Raw genomic sequence first — 25,891 nt, forward strand, 5'->3', positions numbered from 1 at the left:
TTCATGTCAGTTGGGCATATTGCTCTCTTCACAGTTGGAATGTCTACTTTTTGAGAAAATGAGCCTGGAAGCTCTGAATCACCTTTGTTATAATTATGCTTGTCTGTGCTCATCCCAGTTTTTTATTTAAAAAATAAAATAAAATCTGGGCTTCTGAAATGACCAAATTTCATCTCTCTTGCTTAGTCTGTTGAAAACACATGGGTGGTACTACTTGACTTCCTTTGCTACCTCCTATAAAGAGAATTCTTTCTCTGTTGCAGGTGTGAGGCCTAAGTGTTTGTGTGTTCAACTTTATATCAGATGCTAATTTCTGTGTAAATTAACCAACTTATTACCCACCTTTTCTCTTCCAGCTTCAATGGAGATTCCACATATTTCTTCTAAACCTAAAACTTCACCCAAACTTCCTATCCCACACGCTAAAGATGGTAAACTGCTTTGTGTCATTATTTCTAATACAGTAGATATTGGATTGAAATATATTTCTGAGCAGCTGCTTAATTATCTGAGCCAGTTACAATACAATGGGGTTCTGTTCTGCTGTGTATTCAGTGATTTATTTTCAATTTTCAGGAGTAGTAAGAGATTTACTAGGTATTTATCATCATATAGAAGAATAAATCTCTGCTACCTCATGGCAGCTGGATGAGAATATTGCTAAGCTCAAATTGCAGTGGTAGTTAAAACAAGTATCTAGCAGTTAAAATATGTATTATGGCTACTTAGGTTGTACAATTCCCACCCACACTGCTTTGCATTGATAGAATAACAATGTGTCTCCCTTTTAAATCACAATTATTTCAGCTCATGACATTATTTTTTTATAGCATCAATTTCACCTCCTTATGCAATTTAAACATCCTGTTTTATTTTAAAATGTATACCATAGAGCTAAAGTATGTGGTCATGTAACCCAATACACAGCAATGCTGTTTAATAATACAGCAGCCAGGAAACAAGCAAGTGGTCTCCAATTCCAGTCGTATATACAAACAGCATTTGAAATACAGTGAAGAGTTATGTATCTTTAAAAAGCCATTTTCTTAGTAAGATAATGATACATATTTGGATATCTCATTGCAGCTCGTGGGAGAACTAAGCTCACAGTTAAGGATTGTGTTTCATTTTACACTGCTTAGCCCCTCATTTTCTCAGTAATTTAATTTAATACAACAGCTTTTGTATGAAGCAGTGTATAATCCAAAGTATAGCTACTAGACAAAAAATTCTAACTGTAAGTGAGGTTGTTTTCCTCAATTCTCAAAACAGCTTTTATGTTTTGTTTTTGATACAGTCCTGGAGTCTATAACACTTAGAACTGCTCGACCAAAACCAACAATAGGTAACAGTTTTACCTACAAGGACCATCGCATTTAAAATACATATTGTGGCTACTTAAGTGGTACAATTCTCACCAACGCTGCTTTGCATGGTTAGAATAAATACTCAGTAGACATCTAGCATCACAAGTACATCTTCATTGTATGCCACTGTCATAATTTTTTACTGTTATATTTTGTCCTTATGAAGTGTTTTTGTGTGTGTGATTTTACACTAACAATTCATATTCATCTCATTTGGTTTTCCTCACGCAAGTGTATTCTGTAAAGTGGATGGATGCACCACGATCTTCCTTTGACTGTGTTTCGTTGTATTCAGTTTCTGTCACGTGCTTCATCTTTTCTGCTAGTCTCCAAATCAGGCATCCATCCTGGCCTTGCTTCGTTTGATTTTGTTACACAGGTTCTTCATCAGCAGTATTTCATGTACCAGGCATTCATACTTCTTCACTACTCATATAAACACTTTGGGTTTCCAGAGGGTCCCAAAGGCATGTGTTGGTTTTGTTGTTGTTTTATTGTTGTTGTTTTTTGGATGTTTTGCTTCCTGACCATCTCAGTTCTTGAAATACTTTAATAGTTGCATTTCTTTTATTCCAGTTCCAAAAGAAACACACCGTATTCCCTCCAAACCTAGAACATCACCAAGCTCAGAAGTACCACAAACCAAGCCTGGTAAGTACATTGTTTTGTATCATCTTGATACGTGTGTTTTACAAATTCTACTGTGATCAGTGAGGCTTCAAATCCCTATTTATCCCTCAGGTGTGTATGTTGGTGTAGTCCTTGAAGGATAAAATCCAGTATCACATGTCATGTTAAGTGCAGTCTATAAGCAATCTTGTAAGTTTAAAGTTCTTCAGTTCTTTTTTTTTTTTTTTTTTTTTTTTTTTTTTTACATTTTACATCACGACAACAACAGACATTTTCTCTGCAGTCTTCCATGAAAATAGCTCTTCTCTGAGTTTGGATTGTTTTTGGGAAAGTGAGAATGAAAAAGAGGGGTGTCATTGCAAAGAGGAGGCGTTTTTTGTTGTTTTTTTCTGTATTCCTCAAACTGTGTACATGTTTTTTCTTTCATAGGCACAGTCATTCATTCATTCATTCTTTTCAGTCATTTCTTCACAACCCTTAAGTTTTTCACACATAGAAGAATGCGTAATACTTTCTATAATGTTGTTTACACAGTTCGGTATATAGCAATATAAAACCCTGGGCTAATTAAGGGTGGAGGAAGAAAGTTATAAAACTTATAGTAGCAATTGCATGAAATACTGGGTTGACCCTGTCCAGCAGCTAAGTGCCCACCAGCTGCTTGCTTACCACCCCCACCCCCATCGGTTTGAAGAGAGAGTCAGAAGAGCAGAAATGAGAAAAAAAAAATGTGTTTCAAGATAAAGTTTAACAAGCTAAGGGAAAAGAGAAGACAACAAGTGATGCAAAGAATCACTCACAAACCTCCCACTAGCAGAACAACGCCAAGCTAGTCCATGAGCAATGGTTCCTTTGAAAAGACTACCCCCCCAGTTTTATTGCTGAGCATGATGTTACATGACATGGGATATCCCTTTGGTCAATTTGGATCAGCTGTCACAGCTGTGTCCCCCTTCTTGCCCACCCCCCAGTCTACTCTCTGGGGGACAGAGCAAAAAACAGAAAAGTCTTTGATGCTGTGCAAGTTCTGTTCAACAACAGCTAAAACATTAGTGTGATATTAACACTGGTTTGGTCACAAATCTAAAACTGAGCACCACAGGGACTGCTGTGAAGAAAATAAGCTCCCTCCCAGCCAGGCCCAGTACAAGTATCCAAGGTATTTGCAGCATTAGATGATGCTACTGCGGAAATGGGCAGAATGATGAAAACTAAGATTCCTTTCTTCTCTAGTAAATCTGCACCTATTATTTGGATCAAAATTTTAAAATAAGCCAGGAGAGTGTAGAAAACTGAAGTTGAAAAACCACCCACAATTTCTTTGTGACTTATTACAGAAGTTTCAGTTTTATATTTGGGGCATTGTTCTGTAGTAGAGCTATTGCCTTGAAGTGGCAGCAATTCTGAGTTGAATAATACTCTGTCATGTATTGAGTTTCAAGGAGTGGCCATCTCTCACTGGCTGTAGGAGGGGGATGATATGATCATTGTGGAGGTAGGGATTGTAATGTTTTAATTGTTCTTGGTAAGAGTTGTTTTTGTTCTTTATTACACTAATGCAGTTCTGGAACCAATTACCTTTAGAACTGAGAAACCAAAGTCAACAGCAGGTAATTATACTTTCTTATTTGTATAGTCAGATTGTCATTCCTCTTCAACACAAATCATTAAATGCTGACCTGCAAATATTTAATAATTTAATAATGCATTTAATAATTTAACGGTCAAGATTCTCCACCTCTTTTCATATTTTCTTCAAAACATTTGAGGCGGATCCTTATGCCTTTCAAGTTTTTATGTACATAAGATGGGGTAATTTCCTTTGGTATTTAAAGAGACAGAGGACAGCTCAGAAAAAAATCCTAACTTACACATTCTCAGTCATACTGTAAAGATGACTCTGTTCTAGTTAGTCACATGGCTTGGGTGAGCAAAGCTGCATGCCCTAAGTTATCTTTCTCTATTCCCCATCCCTTCCAGTTTTACTAAATTCAGTCCTTCATAGAATTCTGAAAAATATTTCTGTTTCTCTTAAATATCAATTCCACTGTCAGAACAGAATCACTTCAGTGATCTTTGGGACGCATGGATCCTTGAAGAAGATCCACTTGATTAAGGCACTTTTATTGCTTGTTTGTGGTACTGAGAATCCTTCCAGTACAACCTCCATTAAAGAGCAGTGGTGTCTTTGTATTTGAAACTACTTTCCTTGTTTTCTTCTTACTTAATTGGTTAAGTCCTTCTAAACAGAAACAATAATTCTGCCATATGCTCTGTTGATGATATGTCACAGAAGAGTATTTTCTTTACAGCTTGGTTTTGTTCCAAGAAAACCCACACCCATTGCATCACTTCCATACAAGCATCTTTGGCTCAAATCTTTGCTCTGTTTTTGGTTACTGTAGGTGGTAGAGGACACTGACACCTCTGAAAATCTTAACACAGTGTAACCCGGTTTCTTTCTTTCAGCTCCTAGAGAGACACGTCATGGGCCTTCAAAACCTAAAACATCACCCAGTCCCCGTGTTCCTCCAACCAGAGGAAGTAAGCTTCTCAATACTTTGCACTTTAGTGTATGATTTTTTTCTTCAGTTTGAAAATCGCTAAAATTCATAAGTTCTTTGAAAGTACACAAATATTTCATTGAATAGGCTTTGTTTTACTGTCATAATGAAATTTTGCTACATAGCTGTCATGAAACAAGACAGATATTTGTGTGTGTCAATAACTTGTATAATGGTTGGGGTGTGGGGTTTAAACACTCTAATTTTGAACCCTCACAAGTTGGAAAATTTGTGTCTCAATTTCCACAGAATGTGAAAGAGGTACTTGTATTTTCTAGTTACTCATTTACAAGTGCAAAATTATGATACTTTCCTGTTCCCAAAACTTCATTTTGGGAATTGCTCTGTCCATTTGAAAATTAGTTGTAAATTTCCATGTTTCTTCTGCTCTGACTGCTTTGCTGGAAATGGTTTTGTTTTGTTTTGTTTTGTTTTTAATGCTCTATTAATTTAAGCGAGCAGCAGATTTTTGGAGTGTGAAACAGTTGAGAAGTGCAGCTAGGGGTACTGTTAGAACTATAGCAGTCTATTCTGTAGAAAGATTTATTGGAGAGAACTGGGAGAAGTGGAGAGTTAATCCAACACTGCACTGTAACAGTCACTTTGTAATCTCAGCACTAACTTTTATTCCATTGGCATGAGGTCTCTTTATGGTTACCTTCAAATGGAAAAAATATTTCCTAAAAAAAACTTTATTTGCAGAAAATGAATGTCCTGCAGGAAAATCAAAAGACTTATGATTAGTCATCACCCTCATTACTGCATTCAAAACTTAGCTCATCTTCACAGGTCCAAAAGAAAGTCGACGAGTCACTTTCAAGCCCAGAACATCACCAAGTCCAGATGTACCACACACAAAACCTGGTAAATACATTGCTGTTTTGTTGTGCTTGAATATTTGGGTTTTCTTTTGGGTTGTCTTTTCTCAATGAAAAAAGTGTTGATTAACATCTCTTCATATTACAAACAAATAGATTTTGTAATGAACATGAAATACATGTATAAAGGAAGATAGAGATGGTTTATATATTTCATGGCTGCTTTTGGTGGGTTGCATATGCTTTTCTGTCACATGACAGTTGTCACTGATGACTAATTTGCATAGCAGAGCAAACATCATATAAACATTGTAACAATGTTCTTGGAAGAAATTGCATCTCTTCTGTTCAAGTGTGCCCTGGTAATGGAATTAGACCCTTAAAAATATACATAGTAGAGAGTTGCATACTAGTGAATTGCCAAACCTCCTTAACTTGTAGTGGTTCTGAAGGCATCAGCTGAAACTTCCTTTAGTTAGTGCATATTCACTAATATTTATTGCAATTTAAAAAGAAATCAGTAAAAGGGAGTATTTTACATTTTGATGATACTTACCACTAATTCTTTGTACGTTCTTGTTTTATGAAGTATTGGCACCTATTACATTTACAGTTGAGCAAACAAAGACAATGTTAGGTAAAGATATTACCTTGAGCTGATTATTATTATTTTTTCCCTGCTGCTCCGTGGACCAAATATTATGGATTATTATTCTTTTTTCCACATGATCTGTTCGTGGGTTTGATTTGTTTTCTTGCTTACATAGTGAACTTAATTCTACTCTGTTCCAGGTATTGAAAGAGTCCTAGCTGCGTTGTTGTCTTCACAGAAAATTTCTCTTTCACTCTTACATGAATCATGATTGTTTTGACTCTTGTAGGAGACAAACATGCCATGGCTACTGCAGCTGTCAGCTTTGAAATACAGATGGGAACATCTCAGCTGTGGCTGTCTGTGTTCTTTCAGATTTTGCTCCTTGACTCCAGATGAGATTTTGCTTACTTGATCATTTTTCCACTCATATTTTAATTTATGGTTGTCTTTTCCTTTTAAACACTTGCATATGTCTGTCTCTCAGTTTTTCAGTCACTCATGCAGAGATTGCAGTTTGTTTTTTCTTGAAGGCACAAGGCGTGCAGTGCTTGTGCAATACCTGACTAATTTCTGAAGAGTATATACCCTTAAAACAAGTCTTTTCTTTCAGCTCCTAAAGGACCACAACATATACCTTTTAAACCTAAACCAGCTCCCATTCCAGATGTTCCACACGGCAAGCCTGGTAAATTACCTTGCCTTTTGTAATGCTGTGGTTGATAATTGGGCATCCATTTGTGGTGGAGGTGTGTGGGGGAGAGGGGAGGCAGGGGGGATGTAGAATTGTCAACAGTACATTTGCTATACCTCTGTACTACTATAGCTTAAGAAACCTCTGCAGTAAGTCATACCACTGATGGAAACTACAGTAATTCAAAATTTTTTTAGTATTGTGTGGGTTTTACTGGAAGAATAGTAGGGACCCATATATTTAGATGAATGATATGAAGTTATTAACAACTTGTACCCAAGCAACACACTTTGGTTGTTTTGTAGCATGTTTTTGAAACTTATCAGAGAGCTCTCTTAGGGTTGTTGCAGTGCTTTTTCCCTTACATACACATTTTCACCCAAATGAGACTGAGTACTCCCTTCTGTTGTATTCCATTTAGGAGACTCCCTATCATAAATCTGGCTGACCTGTGTAAGATAATCACCGATTTCACTGAAGAGTTGTTATGATGGTTTTTTAAAAGCATTTAATGAAAAAAAAAAAAAAAAAGGAACTCTTCATAAACAGAAATCTCTGAGGGTTTTTTTTAAGGGGGTGGGGAGAGGAAGGGAGGAGGATCTCTTCATTATTCTGAGCATTTATCCAAACTTTTTCCAACAGGAATCTTTCCATCCTTCCATGAACCAGTTACTGCTATGATTCCTCATATTCCTGAAAGAACAAAGGCAACACCGGGTAATCATGTGTTTCGTAAATAATTACTCTCTTTTTCATTCTTGTTAGAGAAGGTGCTCATTACATCATATTAAAAACTAATAATGCAGTTTTGCTCTGCTTCTAGATACCCGCTTGCCCTTTGATCTTGATAAGGGTAGTAATGCGCAAGCTCATTTACTTTTGAAGGTTCTTTTCCTCATCTGCTAGCCATTCCAATCAGGAGGACATAATTCCTTCAGATGTTATATATTTTCCAGTAAGTGAGCTTTATTTAAAGAACGGATAGTGATTTCTGTCATTTCTGCGTCTGAGGTATGGATACTGTTATCATAAAATGTTGTTCTGCTTTACTACTCATTGTATAATTTTATGGAAGAATGTATGAACTACAGCATAACATACACGAAAGCATACCAGTTATGTGACCTCACAAGTCAAACACCAGTTCTTAAAACCATTTTCTCTGTTAACTTTTAGTAATACCTACTGGGGAAACTTTTTTAACTATGTGAAACATTAGTCTCAGAAATCTTCCTTCTTAACTTGCCAGGTGGGGACCAAATAAGGATGAATGAATCCATGCAGAATAGGGCAGTAGGATTAACAATCTTTGCTAATAATTGTTCTCTGTCGCTGGTTTCAGGAGAGACGCCCAAGATTTTCTGAGAATGAAGTGGTATCATTAATGAAGTAATAACAGCCATTTAATAATCTTTTATGTATGCTTTTTCCTTGTGGCAAATAGGAAATTAAAAATGCTTTTCATTGTGTTCATATTTTAACATCTATTCTCTGTATGCATTGATACTTAGGTATTTGGTATCTTTACATAGCTTTATGAAGTTTATGTGCCTTGTAATACATATCTGGGGCTACCTGACAGAATCTTTACATGCAGAAAAATGGTTCTTTAGAACAAGGGGGTGAAGAATGTACAGGCTAAGGTAGATTTTTGAGGACCTTTCACATTGGCATGGATCACAGACTTGCAAGTGTTTGCTGAAAGTGCTAAAATACCTTTTCCAGTATGAAAGTCATGACAAGAATTACTAGAATAGAATAAAATAGTTCTTGTTGGAAGAGACCTATTGGTTGGTTGATTGATTCCAACTGCCTGATAGCTTCAGGGCTAACCAAAAGTTAAAACTTATTAAGGGTATTATGCAAATGCCTCTTAAACGTGGACAGGCATGAGGCATCAATCACTTCTCTAGGAAGTTGTTACAGCATCTGACTACCCTCTTAGTAAAGAAGCTTTTCTTAACATCTTGTCTGAACCTCCCCTGATGCAACTTTGAGCCATTCTTACATGTTCTGTCACTGAATGCCAGGGAAAAAAACGTACCTCCCTCTCCACTTCCCCTCTTCAGGAAGTTGTAGAGAGCAATGAGGTACTGAATAGTATGGAAATGACAGGGATAAATAGTTCCCATGTAAAAACAAGGAATTTAATTTACATATCAAGTCTGATATGAAGGGCCCACTGAAAAACAGGTACTCTCTTCAGATTCTCATGTACAGCACAGAAAGGCTACTACTGTCTGTTTTTGTCCCATTACTTTACTGTATGCTGTTTGTGACTGTATTCTTCACTGCTTCATCCAAAGCTACAAATCTGTATATAACTATTGGGAAGTCAGTCTGTGTCAGTGGCCATTTAATTTCTTTTCCTTTCTTTACAGGAATTCCAACTGATTGATTTTCAGCTTGTCTTATTACAGATTAGATCACACTTCCTTGTGTACTGTGATATTCCTTGTGTACTATGGAAACAGTGTTTTTGTTTGCTTTGTTTTGTTTTTAAATAATATTTCAATTATTGTTATGGGTGCTGTTTTTTTCTTTTCTTTTCTTTTCTTTTCTTTTCTTTTCTTTTCTTTTCTTTTCTTTTCTTTTCTTTTCTTTTAATTTCAGCTCCAAGTGAGAAACAGTTAATTCATACCAAACCAAAAAAACCTGAAAAACCAAGAGCACCACACACCAAACCTGGTAATGGAGTCAATCTTGTAATTTTGGGTGTTTTTATTTAATCATTCTTTTCCCCTAGCCTGAGTTTTTGTGCTTTAAACAGAATTATTCATACCTGGTTTTATGGTGAATCAACGGTAAATCAACCTTTAGATCAGTCAATCCAAAATGTCAAAACTACACTGCAAATAATAGTAGCATCTGTAGTATATGTTTTTCCTCCTTTTTATTACATTCAGCAAATGATGACTAGTAATTTGAGCGTTGACAAATTTCAGTGACTTAGATACACTGAGTTCTCCCTTATTGCTATCTTGTAAACAGAGGGGCTTCTCTATGAGTACGTTTTTTCACCCACAAAATGCAATCTAACTCCTTTGAAATATGCTGGTACACTTAGCAACTGACGTGTTATACCAAAACAAAAGTACTTTTAAAATAGTTAAGATGATCTGTGTCTCTTCCCATTTTTTTTATAGAAGTAATGTATAGGAGAAGTTAATAGAAGGATACTGAAAACTGTCAACAGTTGATTTTTAAGATATTCTACTACTCTTTAGTTTGGGGCATTTTTGAAAGCTTTAGAAATAGTGCAAATACTGCTTTGTTTCTTTTAAAGTAAAATTTTAAGATTCTCAACATTTTCTCCCTTAACAGCAATACATCAAACAACCCCACAACCACTTATTACAAAATCTACTACCACTGAGCAGTCAAGGGCAACAATGGGTAAATAAATTTCCTTAAACTTAAGATGCAGGTCTTTTTAATTGTTCAATGGGGAAATTTCTAGAGAATATGCTCTGGTGTGTTCTTTCATGCAATATCAGTTCACTGTCCGTCATTCTGCTTACATATGTGCATGTTTCTTAATACAGAAGAGTCTCAGTTCTATTCTCGAACTAAGGCAGAAATTGCCTACGCTTCATGTCTAGCCAGAAGAATGTTTTCAGTTCTCCAACCAAATTCAGTGGTCTAATTTTTCTTTTAGAGCAAGAATTTTAGCCACTAACTCACCTTATCATACAGCACAGTACTAGAATATTTCTATGTTTTGGATATTTTGTTTCAGGTTCCAGAAACCCATGGAATTGTTATTGTCTTTTTTTCAGGCATTTGAGGCATGCACTTTCTGTGGGCTAAGTATGGCATTGGATTGTGACTCCTTAAAAAATATAATAATAATCTTTTTCCTTTCTTTCAGCTCCAAAAGAAACACTGCTTGTTCCTTCCAAGCCCAAAACATCTGTTGAGCCAGAAATACCACAGACTAAACCTGGTAATTTAAAGTTTTTGACTTTAAAAGTGTTATTGGAGCACTATCTTAGTTACACTTTTTGCTGTCATTCAGTACTACTGTGATGTGACGTGATCGGTATTTAGAGAGAAATTAGTATAATTGTTCAACTCAGAGTACCTCAGTGAACTACATCAAAGAATGCCCCAAAATTGGATCATGTCTATGGGTGCACAAGTTAGGGTGGCTATATTTTTTTTAATTTATTTTTAATTGGTGGGTAGAAGCCATTAAAAATATGAGGAACTTAATTAATTTGAGTTCTATATAAGATACACTACTGTAACTGGTTTCACTAAGTTCTTTTATTTGGGGGGAATTTATTACACTAAATAAATGTGCAAGTACTTTTGAAACTCAGGCTACAGGATCTTAGTCCAAAATAGTTAGATGGTAAGAGTACTAGTACCATCTTCTAATCAGTGTAGTAATTATAGTAAATTTAGGGATGCATAGTTATAATGAAGGATGTATAGTATCGCAGCTTCACCTAGGGTATGAATTATTTCCATAAAAATTACTAGATTGGAAACTTACAATGGAAAAAAAATTACTAGGGAAGGTGTGACAACCTGATCATAAGAAAGAACAACTCTTAGCTTTTCTTAATTCCTAATTCCCAGTTACCTCCAAACTGGTGATACTTTATTTTGTAGGCAATTAGGTTCATGAATAGTTTTATCATTCCCCCCTTTTTCCTTAGACTTCTCATGTAGCCAGAAACAATTGAAGCAGAGACCCTATTCATTAAAGAACAGTACACGTATTTTATTATGAAAATCAAATGGAACAGTCTAGCCAAAAAAAAATTGTTTTCTGAAGGATTATTTTGGAAGACTCTCTGTAAGTAACCAAGCTAGATTCTAAGTCTCAATTGAATTAGAGGTATTTCCAATCTTGTCATAGTTAACAAGTACCACATTTTGGCACCACTACACAGTTCAGTTTAGTAGAAGAATTTTAGAAAACAGAACTTAAGGGGTTATGTTTTTACCATTTAAAATTTAAATCATTGTAATGATCTATATGCAAAAGAAATTCTACTGTTATCCTGAAAGTTGTTAAAAATGAATGGCACTAATTAGTCAATGCTCTTCATCCTTATAAGTAGGTTACTTTCCAGCTTCCATATTTTAACCTTGTTTCTGAAAGAGAAAGAGACACATGTAGCATGCAGTTCTGCTTGCCAGTCTTTCTTTTTCATCCAGCAACTTTCTATCTTTGACAAAATGTGGTCAAATTTGAATGAGGGAAGAATGCCTTAAAGATAATTATATTACTACAAACTTTTAGAGAATTTTTAGTGAAATGCAAGCTAGCGTCCACTATTAGAGTGTCTGTTCTGAAGTAGGTGGAGGCCCAGCAGAATATTTGCAATGTCTGTCTGTCAGCATGAAAATACCTCCAGACTAATCAGAACACATGACTGTCTTAGGTCTGTAAAAATTGTCTTAACAGATGCATAGGTAGATGTTTATGAAACAAAGGACACAAATACTTAATGAAATCCAACATCATTGATTTCACATCTCACAGAACAATGTTTTATTTCTCATAGCTCCAAGGACAACACACCTGGGATCAATTAACCTCATAACAGTTCATGTTGTTGATGGGTCCAAAATGACTTTGGGTAATGAGAATATTATGTCATTTTATTTTGATAACTTTACTTTCTCTGCTTTTGCTATATGGCTAAACTTACCCTTTAATCAACAGAAATACCTTAAATATATCTTTATCTTCTTCATTTGTTAGGCACATTCCAGTGCATGTACAAAATGTTGCTGTTTTTAATTTTCCAGTCACTTTCCAGCCAATTTGTTTGTAATTATTTATAGAAATAAATACTTCATGTACATGATTGAGGAGTCATATAAAAAGATATCTTGCTCATCTTTTCTTCTGTTGTCTAGCTTTTTAATGACGTATGTCTTCCCAGTCTTGAAGTTCTGGTATAAATCCATGATTTTCAGTCGGGTTTCTATCACTCACCCTTTTTGTTTATGGTCTGCACTATGTTTGAATTTCCTTTCTACCTGTGGTGTCTGATGTTAAAAAGAAAATCATTTGCATTTGATAAGCAGTAAAATCTCTTTCAGTTCCCAATGAAACATACCAGATTTCACCCAAACCTAAAACAGCTCTTGTAACTGAAATTCCACGGTTGAATACAGGTAATTCTTATAATTTTCTTAGTTTGTTGCATTGAGAGTCTGTAGCTTTTAAGTAAAATCAATACAACTTAAGGTTTAATGGTCTGTTCTTACTACCCTTGAAAGCTTTTAAGCATTATTAGTGTTTTGTGTCTGATCCACAGATCAAAAGCATTGCTAACACAAACATAACTGACTCCCACCTTTTTCCTTGTATTTGTGAAATTTTTACCAAATTTGAATGTCAAAAATTAGTAATATGTTCTTTCCTGCATAAATGTTTTCTCAGACACTTCAGAGAGGCTAGAGTAACTGATGTTGATAGAATGGTTGATAGATTCAAATATCAAATAGCTAGCTGTATTTATGTAAAAGAGTGTTTGAGTTACTCAGGTCAGTTATTTGGCATAAGATGACATTGATGACTACTTAAATTTTCAGCTTTCAGTGTGATTCACACACATACTGTAACAAATAAAATTTCAAAATTGTTTTGCAAGTGAAAGACGACAGTAGGAAAAGGTTGAAGGCTAGTAATTTTAACTTTGATGATGACACTATGCCTCAGCAGCCATGCATAGTGTCTGCATTGTATGCTTCCAGTTGTCATCTCAGCAATATTTAAATGTTTCATGTTTTTATCTGAATATTTGATTTTGGGGGGTTCAGTTTGGTGTTTTATTTTGAGGTTTTTTGTGTGTTTTTTTTTTTGTTTTTTTACAGAACCTAATTAAATGTCTTAAGGCCATGGATACCTTGCAGAGCTAACTCTGTATCCATATACAGTTGGGTAACTGGCTGTAAATATTTTATATCTTTTCCTAAACCTAAACATGAATGTAACTGGTCAGACTGCATGATGGAGTCATCTGACCACTAAAGAAACCAGCATTTTCAGCGTGCATTTTGGATCGGAACTCATAGAATTGTCATATGTCCATTTTGCTATATCGCATTGGTGCATGGACCTTTTTTTGTGGCAAATTACACTGCTTTTACATGTAGCATTTAAACTGAACCTTATTTCTTTTAGCGGCGTATAAAACACGTCTCACTTCTGCAAGACCAAAGCCATCTGATAAATCACAGACCACACATGGTAATAACTGTTTATTCACTTTGGGATGGGAAGGAGATACACTAAGTATTTATTTAATGATTTTCACCTGTTCTTAGAGAAAGTTTAAGTATTGCTGGAGAAAAAGGGTGTGTTTCTTTCAATTAATCAGTCTTAAGATAAAACCTTTTCAATTTAGGAAAAAAAAATTCTATGCCACCACAGCAACTCTTGCTTTTTCTTCTGTAATATGGAATTGTTGGCATCACTTAAAGTCTCATTTTCTTCTCATTAAGCTTTTTCTTTTAAACTTCCTCACAGCTCTTAGTAAAACTACACTAGCACCAGCTAGAACAAAATCACCTGGCTTGCCAAAGTGGATTGTGCCAACAACAGGTAGAGCTGTTTTTTGTGTGCTTTGTTTGTTTGTTTGTTTGTTAACGTATAAGTAAAAACACACAAATGTTACTTCCTGAAATGATCTTAAGCCTTGCAAAATATTTCATTACATATGATCATAGAAGTTAATTCTTTAGAGTACTGTATGTAATTGCTGTTACTGGTAATGCTATATTGTTCCTGAGTGCTACTGTGAAATGATACTGTACGTGATAAGTGTAGACTTAGAGGTAGAGTATATAATATGTCTACTGTTTGTTGATGTTTTCCATATGATAGGTCCAGAATAAACAACCAGGTGATAGGTCCAGATGATAATCCAGAATAAATAACCAGAGATGATTGTATATCTAAATTGAATTAAAAATAGCCTGAACTTGATATGCTCTTTTGTATTACATATAGAGGGGATGTCTTCATTGGAGATATGTGTTCTTTGACCTTTCATATTCCTTCTGGGAAATGAAATGAGCCCATCTGACTGCAGGACATCAGGGACAGTTATGGTATTAAATGACTTATGATGGCAGTAATCATGGATCAGGAGGTTTTGCTATTCACTAGTGTTGGACAATCTACTTCACAGAAAGTGAACTTTCTAATGTCTGATCACCAAATGCATGAATACACAATTATGTTAGACAGTATGTGAAGTTCTTCCATTCTACCGTATAGCAATGTCTTTGGCAGTGGCATTTTTAGATTAAAAAGTTAAAAAAAAAAAAAAAAAAAGCATTCTAAGTAAACTAGCAGTATAAACATGATAATAGGTGTTTAAATTGTTTTAAGTATAGTTTATTGTGCTTAATGCTATTTTAGGTGATTGCTGAAGTCTTATTTTAAGCGATCTTTATTTTAAATGCTCCATTTGGAGTACCCAGTAGTCATTATTTCCATGTCTTTGCAGTAGGGCCAGTTGTCAGCAAGAAGTAGAGTTCCTTTATGGTAGATGATGTCAGAAATTGTCACAAGGCTATTACCTTGCTATGTATGCTAGGTATATTCACAAGCAAATAGGTATCTTCATTTAGAGTTCTGGAAAATTATGCTTTTGCAATATTTTCCATTGCTCAGTTAAGCAAGTCTTTTTTTTCCTAAGTGAAATAAGTGTCCTGAAGACGTCTGTTACCTAGATTTTGCATCCTACTGAGTGAGCACTTTCAGTTAAACATGGTGTTCAAATTACTAAGGAAGAGTTGGCATCTATTGTCTGTTATCTGTTTATTCGTACCACAAGTGCTGCTGGCATAGTAACTCATTGATACTTTCCTATGAGACTACACCTTTCTTCTCAGAATTCTAGAGAAATCATCAATGTTTTTTTTTTTTTTTTTTTGCATTTATGGCATGATTAAGAGGACTGCAACTTTTAGCGAATTCTTTTCATTCTGCGCTATATTCCTCCCTTTATGATCAAAAAGTGAAATCCCAAGTCATCTTGTAGAGTAAGTGCGTCATAATATTGTGGCAAATGCAGTGTCTGAGCATACAAGAATGTCTATGCTCACAAAAAATACATTTTGTACAACAGAGGGTTCAAGTAATCAATTAAATGGAAATCTTCTATATTCCTCCTAAGCAATGTGCCATTATGTTCTGCAAACAATCTTGAAGTCTGCAGAAGAGACTTCAAAAAGAGAACTCTACTAACCTGGAACCCTAAACCTTACCAGCTGAGCAAAGACAAAAGAGCTTTTTTTCAGTAGATGATATCTCAGAGAAATTATATTTTAAGATATTTGGATGATTTTTGAGGATAGAGAAGTTTATTTCTTCCATTAGGAAAATGGTGTTATTTTCTGTGGTTAGCTGATCAGAATCCTTAACCAAGCTGTAAGGGACAACAAGTTTTCAAGCTTACATTTAGACATTATATCTTTTTTTTTTTCTTCCTCTGAAGAAGAGTACATTTGATAGTCTATTGTTTTAAGACCACTTCGGATCTCTTACTTCCTTGTTGTGCAGGCAGTGCTGTTGGATGCACACCAGTTCTTCTTCCTGAGTGTACTCATTAGCATCAATGCAAAGATGTTCCACTGCATGCAGAGTGTGTTTGGCAGCAGTGGGGCTCTGATGATAAGCTGTGGAATTTGTTTTTTCCAGCAGCAGCACATGGGATTGCAGTTGGTTTCCTGGCAGGCTTTTCAGTCTCCTGGCTAGCTGTATTGTTAGCTGTAATGCCAGGTGGTAAACTTGACTTTGGGAAAGCGGCAGAGGTTTCAGCCACTTGACTAACGTTCCTTTTAGTTTTCTACCATGTTTCCAGCCACATTCTGTAAAATTTATTTTTAATGACATGGCTTTTCATACTTGTTTTAGTTCATGTGATATACCTTGCCTAAGCATTATTTGGTTTAATCTTACCAATGTAAAAGTTGCTCATGGTCTATTAAACTTCTGGACAACCTTCACCCAAGTTTCAGCAATGTTTCATCTCCCTTGTGAGAGAATTGATTTTCACTATAACAGACATCAACTTTATGCTGTGCTTTGTTTTTATTTGTGAAACTGTGAGCATATAGCTAAGTTCTAGAGGAACTCAAATATTAAGGTATTCCAATTTTATTTTTTATCAATGGCACCTTTTCCCACTTCCTTAAAACGATCCACGCTTCTAATAGTATTCCTGCTATTCAAGGTGCAGTGGTTAGTTTTAAGGTGTTCCAAATCCCATTAATATTTCCAGGAAACAAATGATGAAAGTGAAAGAAAACATCAACACACATTTGTCTAACACATCTATTCTCAGTTCTGTTAAAAGTCTGGATGAATATGCTGAGTTGAAATGCTTATAATATGCTAGCTAATGTTACTTGCTTAAGGCAAATGTTATGATAAATACAGCAAGTTGTATGACATTGCAGATACTTTGTGTGGAGATACAGGCGAACTTTTATGTGACTTTGAAGTGCATTGAAACATTAAAGAGGAGATTTTTGTTTTTCCTTTCACTTCATTTGCGCTACTATTTTACTAGTGGCAGTAATACTGTATAGAATATATACAGTATGTTGTTTGTTGATAGCCAATACAATTCAGAACAGATTGTAATTCTAAACTATATAGTGAAGAGCAAAATAAAGGCAGGCTTTTCTGTAGACACAGGTGCAAAACTAAGTTAGACATGTAATAGATATCTGGATGATTTTGTGAGATTGAGGCAATGGGATGATGCATATTTATTGTGGGATGAAGTTAAGAAGCTCATGTACTTCAGCTGTAACCCATGGTGTATAAGATTTATTTTTCTTTTTAAAGCTAATGCTGATGTTCTCATGTGTCATCCTTGAACACCAGTCACGTGAAACATTGATTAGTACTCTGGTGCTTTGTATATCTGAAGACCTAATTAACCAATTTAGTTACCTGAAGACAAATTTCAGTTATATCAAAATCACATTACATTTAAGAATTTCTGTCACAGGAACCAGGAGACCTTCATCCTATTTACCATGACAAATTTATGAAAAATTACTTGTTTCATACTGGTGAAATACTGGTGTAGTCTAGTAATAAGCTGAGTACCAGATTATAAATGTATGAAATCTTTGGTTGAAATGTTTTAATCATGTTGGAATAGGCTATCTAATTTGGTAATATATATATGTGTGTGTGTGTGTGTGTGTTTGTGTAGGTATGTGTGTATTCTTTTAATTGATACATTAAATTGCTGGACGGGGGTTGGTTCTAATGTCATGAGAAGGGTGAACTTTTCACAAACATGATGAAATTGCAAAGCGTCTTCTCAGTCTACCATATATAGAGTTTTTATAAAGTAAATATACTTATCCTGTGTAGGGAAGGCATATTAATTTAACAATTTGGCTGTCCTATAAATGTAGGCATGTGAAACAATTGTTCTGTACCAGGAGTAGTTGTGTTGATCTTTTAATGCCATTTACTTTTTTTTTAATGTGTTTATATTACTTTTAAGTGGGACATTCTTCTATATACAAACTGAATTTTATGCACACTTTGCCTCCACTACTCCAAATATGGTATGTGTTTGGTTTAGAATTCCTCTAGTTATTCAATATGGAGGATAATGGAAGATCTTATTTTTCAGGGAGAACTTTGCCCTTAACAAAAATCAACAGACATTTTATTCTGTGCGCAGAAATACTAAAACGTGCCCTGTATTCATCCTTCCACATATAATTTTGGTTTCTTAGTAGTTATCTCTTAATCTTACTCTCTTTCTAAACATGCCTTTTCCAACGAATATTTAAAATTAAAGTGTAGACTCCCTATACCAAGGCCACTTTCTACTTATTCAAATAGCAAGGTAATAGAGTTATCACTAAAAGTGCCAGTTTTGCACATCATGTTAGCTAGAGTTTGGACACATACGATATAGAAGTATTATATAACTTGGTATTGCTCTGTAGATAATTAATTCATTTCCTTTTGTTTCACAGATGATGTATATACACCTGAAGATATTACTAGACAAATTGGCGTGGATGTAGAAAAACCTTTTGAATATAGTGATACTCGGGAAAAGACGTTTTATGGTAAGATTAATAAAAAGGGCAATGTACCAATTTTTAATAGTTATGAAAAATCAGAACATCACCTTTCCTACACAAAAAAAAAAAAAAAAAAAAAAAAAAAAAACACCTCTACTGAAGAAGAGAAAATAATTTTTGGTCATCGTCATTAGTGCATGATCTCTTGGCTTCAGGATGGTATTAAGAGAGAGAAAAACAAGAATATTTCATGGTCACTACTTAGTATGTGGCATATGTTTGTGACTAAATATTACCATTGCCAGTGCTCATTGTATCCTTGTGATTAAACAGCCACTCTACTGTAAACACTGATTTTTTTTTTTCATATCTGTGGGTTCTAACTAGCAATGGAGAATGCTTAACCAAATTACCTACCCACTTATGAGAATGTTTTTTTGGACCTTAGGAATGTTAGGAAAATTAGAATGCTAGGATTGTTGCAAAGTACCATCGTGGGAGTGAATAAGCTTACAGTTTTTTAACTTAAGTAGACTTTACATGTGACTTTTAACTTTACACTTGCTATAAAAGACTTGTCAGTTTTACTTCTCTTGCAAGTCTTACAATTCCATTTTCAAAATATTCAAAATATTTTTACAGAAAAACAACTTCCCTGAACAAGCTTTTAAAAATAGACTTCTCGTGCTTCACCTTTTTTCTAATCAGCTTCTTGGCAATTTTCTGTTGCAGATGAAGAGTTATACTATAGTGGTTTTTTTGTGCCACATAACGATACAGACAAGCATGCAAACACACACACAGATAATTTTCTTGGTTTCATTAGCATAACTAGGAATAGAGCTTGCTTTTAACTGTGCTTTTTTACTGGCATAAAAACTGACTAAACTCAAAATATTTCTGATTTTGCCCTTGGATTTATTTTTCAGCAGCATCTGTTGTTTTTGGTTTAGATTTTCCTTTGAAAATATGTTATTAGACTTAAAAACAGAGATACAGAGATACACTTCTTAGTAATTAATAAACTGCTGTTTGCTCCTAATCCCTACTGGATTTCCTTTGCACCTAATTTACCTGCACAAAGACAGCAGCCTTGCTTGATGGCTGAGTTCTGATGTTTTATCTTTTTAAATTTAATTCAATCTGAAGGTTGTATTTAGCACAGATTATGTAGAGTGTGGTGTACTTTTAGTAGTAGCTGGATTCAGACTGCAAACTGAAAAGAAGCATGGCTCTCTGTTTTGCTTTCTTTGTTTTTTGTTTTTCTGTCATGGCATGTCAAGCAGTGATGTCCACTTAAGTAAATCCAGTCTGTGATTTACAAAGACTGCATTATTATTTTTTTTTATGCACAGAGATTTTAAGGAGGATCTACATATGCTTTTACACATCTTTTGACATTAGATGTTTAAAGTTAAGCTTTTAGAGCTTTGAAGTAAGCCAGTACCTTGAACTCTAATCATAATAGACAGTTGGTTATGTTTGTGAAATTAGCTACTACTGTTCCATAATTTTCTTGTATACTTTTGTGATCTCAGCTCTTTTTATGGTGCCTTAATATGTATATGAAAACTCAATTTATTGGGTATAGCTATAAGTTAGCCAATATTTGACCTAGCTCTTAAGTACACACATTTTTTTCCTGAAATCTTAATGTGTGTTAACTGACAGACTGTCATTTACACCATATATGAGGTATGAAAAAGATGCGTTACAGCACACAGGAATTAAACCTGATGTGTTGTTAGTAGTATGTCCTAAGAGGCTATTCGCCCTCCTTTTTCATGAAGAGTGATAGGGTTGGTAAGGTCAAGGAAATACATTCCCTGCCCAAAGAACACCTGAGATTAAATAAATCCTAACAGTTCACAATGCCACTGTTTTAGCAATAAGCCAGGCTATCGGAAAATCCCTAAATTCTTGTGTGAGTCCTAGTTTACAAACTCAGTTAATTACATTTGGTAACGTCATAGACTGTCTTCTAAATTACTGTGGAAGTAGAAGGGAATGGTAAGGATTCTTGTTTTTTCCAGAGTGCAGTATACTAGATTCAACTGTGACACACTGTTTCAGCTTGCATTTAACTACTGTGGTTGTGTTCTTTGGAAGATACAGTAGAAACCACTAACAAGTCAGTGCTTACACATTTTTACCCCACAAATACCTCACACAATCCCATTTCCTACATATGGGCAGGGGGGATATTAATTATGGGTACTACTGTGTAGCAATATCTAGGATACGATGACATATAAACATAATATATAATTTTTCAGGTCTTTAGGCATATTTTTTCTCATCTCCACCTGGGGATGAAGAAGGAATATGAAACTTACATACGCTGTTTTCGAAACCACTAAATCTTTCTGAATTAGATTAAGTATCGTTAGCTGTCTTAATCTGAGGGATAAGAGAAGGAAAAAAAAAAAGGGGGGGGGGGGGGGGTTGTAAGTGATCACATAAGTCCAAAAGTAAAAGTGAACCGAGAAAGATGGAAATGTTCATGTTTGTATATTGTAAGTATTTCTGAAAAAACTTTCCTAAATGAGTCTTTGGATCTGTTACCATCTCACCCACAATCACTCTATTTATGGGGTAAACTATGGTCTGATAAAGGAGGAACTCTACATAGCCAGTAACTCAGTATCAGGCAGCTTGCAGTTTTGTTGATATTGGCAGCATATTAAGAATTATATTACCATTAAGGATTTTCTCCTCTTAGGTACAAGAAGTCTTTCGTTACATAAATATGTTGCACACATCTCCTAGTTTTTTCCTAAGGGAAAAAGTGCAGAGGTGAATAGTGGAAGAAAAATCTTTTCCTTTGCCTTTCTTTTACATGATAAAATTCTTTGTAATTGCCTGGAAGACATAGGAAAATGTTCTGTATCAGTTATCAGACTTAGGTTCTCCTTTCAGAGCTAGCTGTCAAAGGACTCTACCAGATAAATTTAATGCATATTGTCTGGAAATGTGCATTGAAGCAGCCTAGTTGGTTGCTTCAGGAGTTTCTAACACAATAACAGTCTTTTTTTCATATCAATCCATGAGCTGACTGTGACTTTCATTTTTTACTTTAAAGTGGCATAAGGTAACATATCCCTAATAATCATTTCCCTTTTGCTACATCTTGCTTTAAGCTGAAAGTGACAAGTTTTATCAGATAGAAAGTACAAACGAATAGGAATTTTGTGAGTAGGATACTGAAGACATTTCCATCTAAACTCAGGTGGTGTTTATTGTGGGAAACGGTATCCCATCAGCTGCCAAAAAATAACTGTTGACAGAAGTGAGTAACTACACAGAGAAAAAGTCTCTGAAGTATTTGTACAAAATCCCAAAGGAGCTACATTTTCTCATTGTAAGCTTGGTTTAAAGTTCCACAGCACCACTTCCCAAAGAATTTATGTCTGAAAATACAACTGTTTCTGGCTCCTTGCTTCACCTCTTTGCTTTTGATTTTAAATCAAACATGAAACATTATTTCAGAAGTCAGAATATAACTTGTAGTGGGTTTTCTGATTTTACAGAATTTGAGGGTTTTCTGATTTTACGGAATTTGAGGGTAACTAATTAACGACACTGTCCTGTAATGTCATTCAGTAACTACATCACTGAGACCACAGCGTCCTCCTATACCTCCCGTCAAGCCTACACCTATGCGAAGAAAACCTCTGCCTCCAAATACTGTGACTGGTAAACCAGGGAGTCCAGGTATCTCAGCCTTTTCCCCATAAATATTTTATAGTGTGTTAGATATTGAAGTGACTGTTTGTGTGCAGGAGAATATTATAGTATAGATTCTCTTTCTTGAATCAAGTGTGATGTCTATAGAAACTAGTCTTCTGGAATATGCATACCTTGTGTCTTTTGTCTTAATATATAAATTGTTTTCCTTTTGTTTTCCTAACCTAGTTGTGTAAAAATCATCCACAGCAAGGGAGCTGAAAGCCAAGTAGCATCATGCAAGTCATCCTTTAAGAAGATGAACTGTAAAAACATTTCAATGTCTACTAATAGCATTTGCAGTTACTTAATGTATGTGTCAGGTGGGAGATATCAAATACCGTGCTTCAGTATGTACCCACAATTGATAATTCATAAAGGAATTCTGTCCCATGTTTGTGTCCCTATACCATATATATGGCACATCCATTAACCCCTGCAAATAACTTAAGCTAATAGGCAGCCAGAAAACTCACTGGAAGGTAGAGGGATATGAGTTATTACATGTACAATGAGTCTATGTGTAACAATATTCCTGATTCTCAGTATCAGTGTAAGAGCACTCAGAATCTTTTACTTTTCTTATTTTATTTTAATTTTACCCTGAAGCTAATATTCAGAGTCCTTCTGTATACTTTGTCTGTGGATTTGAAATTAGAATCCAAAGGTTAATGTTATTCCATCTCACTATGCTTATTACTCTTTTTAGTTCACTGGAAATACAAAGATCTTGGCTCTGCTGTATTACTTGTTTACTTTTTCTGGATTGTTTCATTTAGAGCTTTGTGTGTGTTAAGGGGGTAGTGATTTTTTTTCCGAATTTTCTCGAAAGGAGAGACTGCCTTTCTGTTTGGGCCTGCTGGGGAAGCCCCTTTTGTCCTCTCCCTCTTTAGCTCATCTACAAAAAAACTGGTCCATCTCTGTATCAGCCGACATCCTTGTGAGAAAGTTTACCCCTGTGGCAGGTCTTCCTGTTGGCAATGGTGGAAAGACCTAAATAAATCTTCAGTATTTTGTGCATCAGATTAGAACTACAATCTCAAACATGGATGAAACAAGCTGTATATCTTCTCAACAGCAGAGCCAAGATAGAAATGTTGTGTCTGTACTTCCTGTTGACTGGTGGCGTTTCCTTAGTAATAGCTAAAACAGAACATAAGATGTTGTCAGTCTTGAGCTGTAGCACAAAAAAAAATCTTCACTTGCTGCATTTTCTTTTGCTTGTAATGAGATCTATGCTTATTTTCTTTCTTAAATCTGTAATTCATCTACCAGCATTTTGGAATTCCACCTCTTTTTCCATACACTAGAGGCGAGGTTATGGAGTAGTCAGCAGTTATCATGCCTTCCTAGACATTCAAGATGGAATAAATCAGTTAGATGATCTGGTCCTTCCTTGTGGGACCGGTAGTAGATTTTCCTTTTAGTTTGTTTCATAATGTTTGTCCTGCTTAGTTTTGAACATCATACGAGTTTCTTCTAGTTCCCTGGAGAAACTGTTCCACAGTATTAACAGGAAAATTTTGCTTCAGTGTTCTTGGATTTTCCCTTTTATAATGTTGTTCTGTTTCTCTTTCTTATTAACAGTGTGATTAATTCCTTACTTGTATCTTTCTTACTCATCCACTAGATGAGTGTTATGGGAAGGTTTCTATGCAGACATTAAATGTCTCCTGAATGGAAATAAAGGAAATAAGAGTGTTCCAAAACCTTTGTCAGTCTGGACTCTAGTGAGAATCTTAATAAATTTCCACTTTTATCCCTACCTTCCATTTTTTTGAACTCGGTTCATCAACATTCTGCCTTCAGTCACCATGTTCTTCTGTGTCATACATGCAGGGAAGGTGACTACATTATGTAGTTCTTGGCTTTTTGGAGGTGAGATTTCACAGTCTTACAGTGGTTGTCTGGGAGGTTTCCAGGTTTCTGTTGGTGACTTCAGCTGTTCTCTAGTGTGAAGAAGTGTTCTTTTATTTGTGAAACAGAATGTTTATGTTAGTTATTTTGTGTCCATTTACCAGCCAGTGCTTAATAACCAAGTTGTGTTCTAGCTGACTGAATTTCTCAAAGACAATCTCCAAATAGCAACGAATTTTCTTACTAGACTTCAGGAATAGGTTCTATAGGCAATAAGGAAAACTCAGCATTTTCCTAAATCCAACTGGCAGCTGTTGAGTAAGCTTTGAGGGGAATGTCATAGCTTAAATGAAATCGTGTGCCCACTTATTTTATGAATCACTCGTCAGGAATCTGAGTTTTGTTAGAAGAGTGAAATAGCTTTTTGATTTTCTAAATAGTGAATGCCTTGTTGCCATAAGTTCCTTCTTCTGTCACTATAGCTAAACCTGCTGGACCAACAACACCTGTGAGGACAGGAATTCCATCTAAGACACCAACAGCTTTTGCAACTCCAGAGTATTATGGTGAGCATAATATAGACAGCTCTGGTTTCTTTTTTTTTTCTTTTTTTTTTTTTCTTCATTAACATAAAGGTTTCCTTTTTTTCCTCTGGCTTCCCTTTCCTAAAATATATTGATGCACTATAATATAGGAAATACTCTGTCTGGGTTGATTCTGATTTCTCTTATTCCACTTTGACTTTTGTAACTTGGCTGAATTCACCTGGTTGTCTTCTGATACACATCTTTACAAATGAGAACATGATGGCTCTTCTATCCTCCGAGAAATCAATACATGCTTAGTAGCCTTTCAATACTATTCAGGGTCTACTTTAAATCTGTGAAAGGTGTAGATAAGACACTTCTTTTCCTGGACGTTTTATTTTGCATAGGACATAAATTTAAATTATTACTTTAACAGTGGCTGACAGTGGTCAAAGATGGTTGTGATATCCTACCAGGTATCTGATCAATATGCAACTATCTAGATAGAAAAAAAAAATCAATAGGATAAACATTATAGATAGTTGATAATTAGACCTTTATTGTGGGGAGTTAGACCTAGATATTTAGACCTAGCGTTGTGGGGAGGGTGTGCTTAAAATTAATTTTTGAGACAAAATATGATCTCATGATACTAGATACCTGAAAAAAAGGCTTGTTCTGAATATATCGTATGTTCTGTTCATTGACATCCATCTTAGTATTTGTATCTAAGGGAAGATTCTGTTCAATATATAGGCTATTTACCACAACATTGATGTTAAGAATCCTGAACGCTCTAGCACATTTCTGCTCACAACAATGTTTGTGTCCAATTCCTTTCACATTCTGTGGAAGTTTTATGCTCTGAAGACAAAATTTGTGATGTCCTTGTCACTATTTTTTTGAAAAGTTGTGTGCCAACTTAATAGTACTACATATTCTCTGAATATTAAGTGAGCTCTAATTTAAATGGCCAGCACAGTGCAAAAAGTTGCTTTTAAAAAGGTCCAAAATACACTTCACATATATTGAATGAACTGAATCCAGCAGCAGTCATGAATTCTGTCATTT

General features: G+C 35.2%; 1 protein-coding gene across 1 annotated transcript in view; it reads left to right on the forward strand.

Annotated features, from left to right (window-relative positions):
- The window catches only part of ABI3BP (ABI family member 3 binding protein), a 134,392-nt gene that overhangs the window by 81,541 nt on the left and 26,960 nt on the right, over positions 1 to 25,891 (forward strand). The window contains exons 33-50 of the mRNA XM_050710963.1: positions 357 to 431; positions 1,298 to 1,345; positions 1,944 to 2,018; positions 3,560 to 3,607; positions 4,467 to 4,541; positions 5,351 to 5,425; positions 6,585 to 6,659; positions 7,308 to 7,382; positions 9,279 to 9,353; positions 9,990 to 10,061; positions 10,537 to 10,611; positions 12,188 to 12,262; positions 12,732 to 12,806; positions 13,819 to 13,884; positions 14,164 to 14,238; positions 18,660 to 18,755; positions 22,314 to 22,424; positions 24,776 to 24,859. Coding sequence (XP_050566920.1) covers positions 357 to 431; positions 1,298 to 1,345; positions 1,944 to 2,018; positions 3,560 to 3,607; positions 4,467 to 4,541; positions 5,351 to 5,425; positions 6,585 to 6,659; positions 7,308 to 7,382; positions 9,279 to 9,353; positions 9,990 to 10,061; positions 10,537 to 10,611; positions 12,188 to 12,262; positions 12,732 to 12,806; positions 13,819 to 13,884; positions 14,164 to 14,238; positions 18,660 to 18,755; positions 22,314 to 22,424; positions 24,776 to 24,859 — 1,350 coding nt within the window. The remainder of the gene's footprint in view (positions 1 to 356; positions 432 to 1,297; positions 1,346 to 1,943; positions 2,019 to 3,559; positions 3,608 to 4,466; positions 4,542 to 5,350; positions 5,426 to 6,584; positions 6,660 to 7,307; positions 7,383 to 9,278; positions 9,354 to 9,989; positions 10,062 to 10,536; positions 10,612 to 12,187; positions 12,263 to 12,731; positions 12,807 to 13,818; positions 13,885 to 14,163; positions 14,239 to 18,659; positions 18,756 to 22,313; positions 22,425 to 24,775; positions 24,860 to 25,891) is intronic.

Source organism: Cygnus atratus, chromosome 1, assembly GCF_013377495.2.
Source record: "Cygnus atratus isolate AKBS03 ecotype Queensland, Australia chromosome 1, CAtr_DNAZoo_HiC_assembly, whole genome shotgun sequence".
NCBI lineage: Eukaryota > Metazoa > Chordata > Aves > Anseriformes > Anatidae > Cygnus > Cygnus atratus.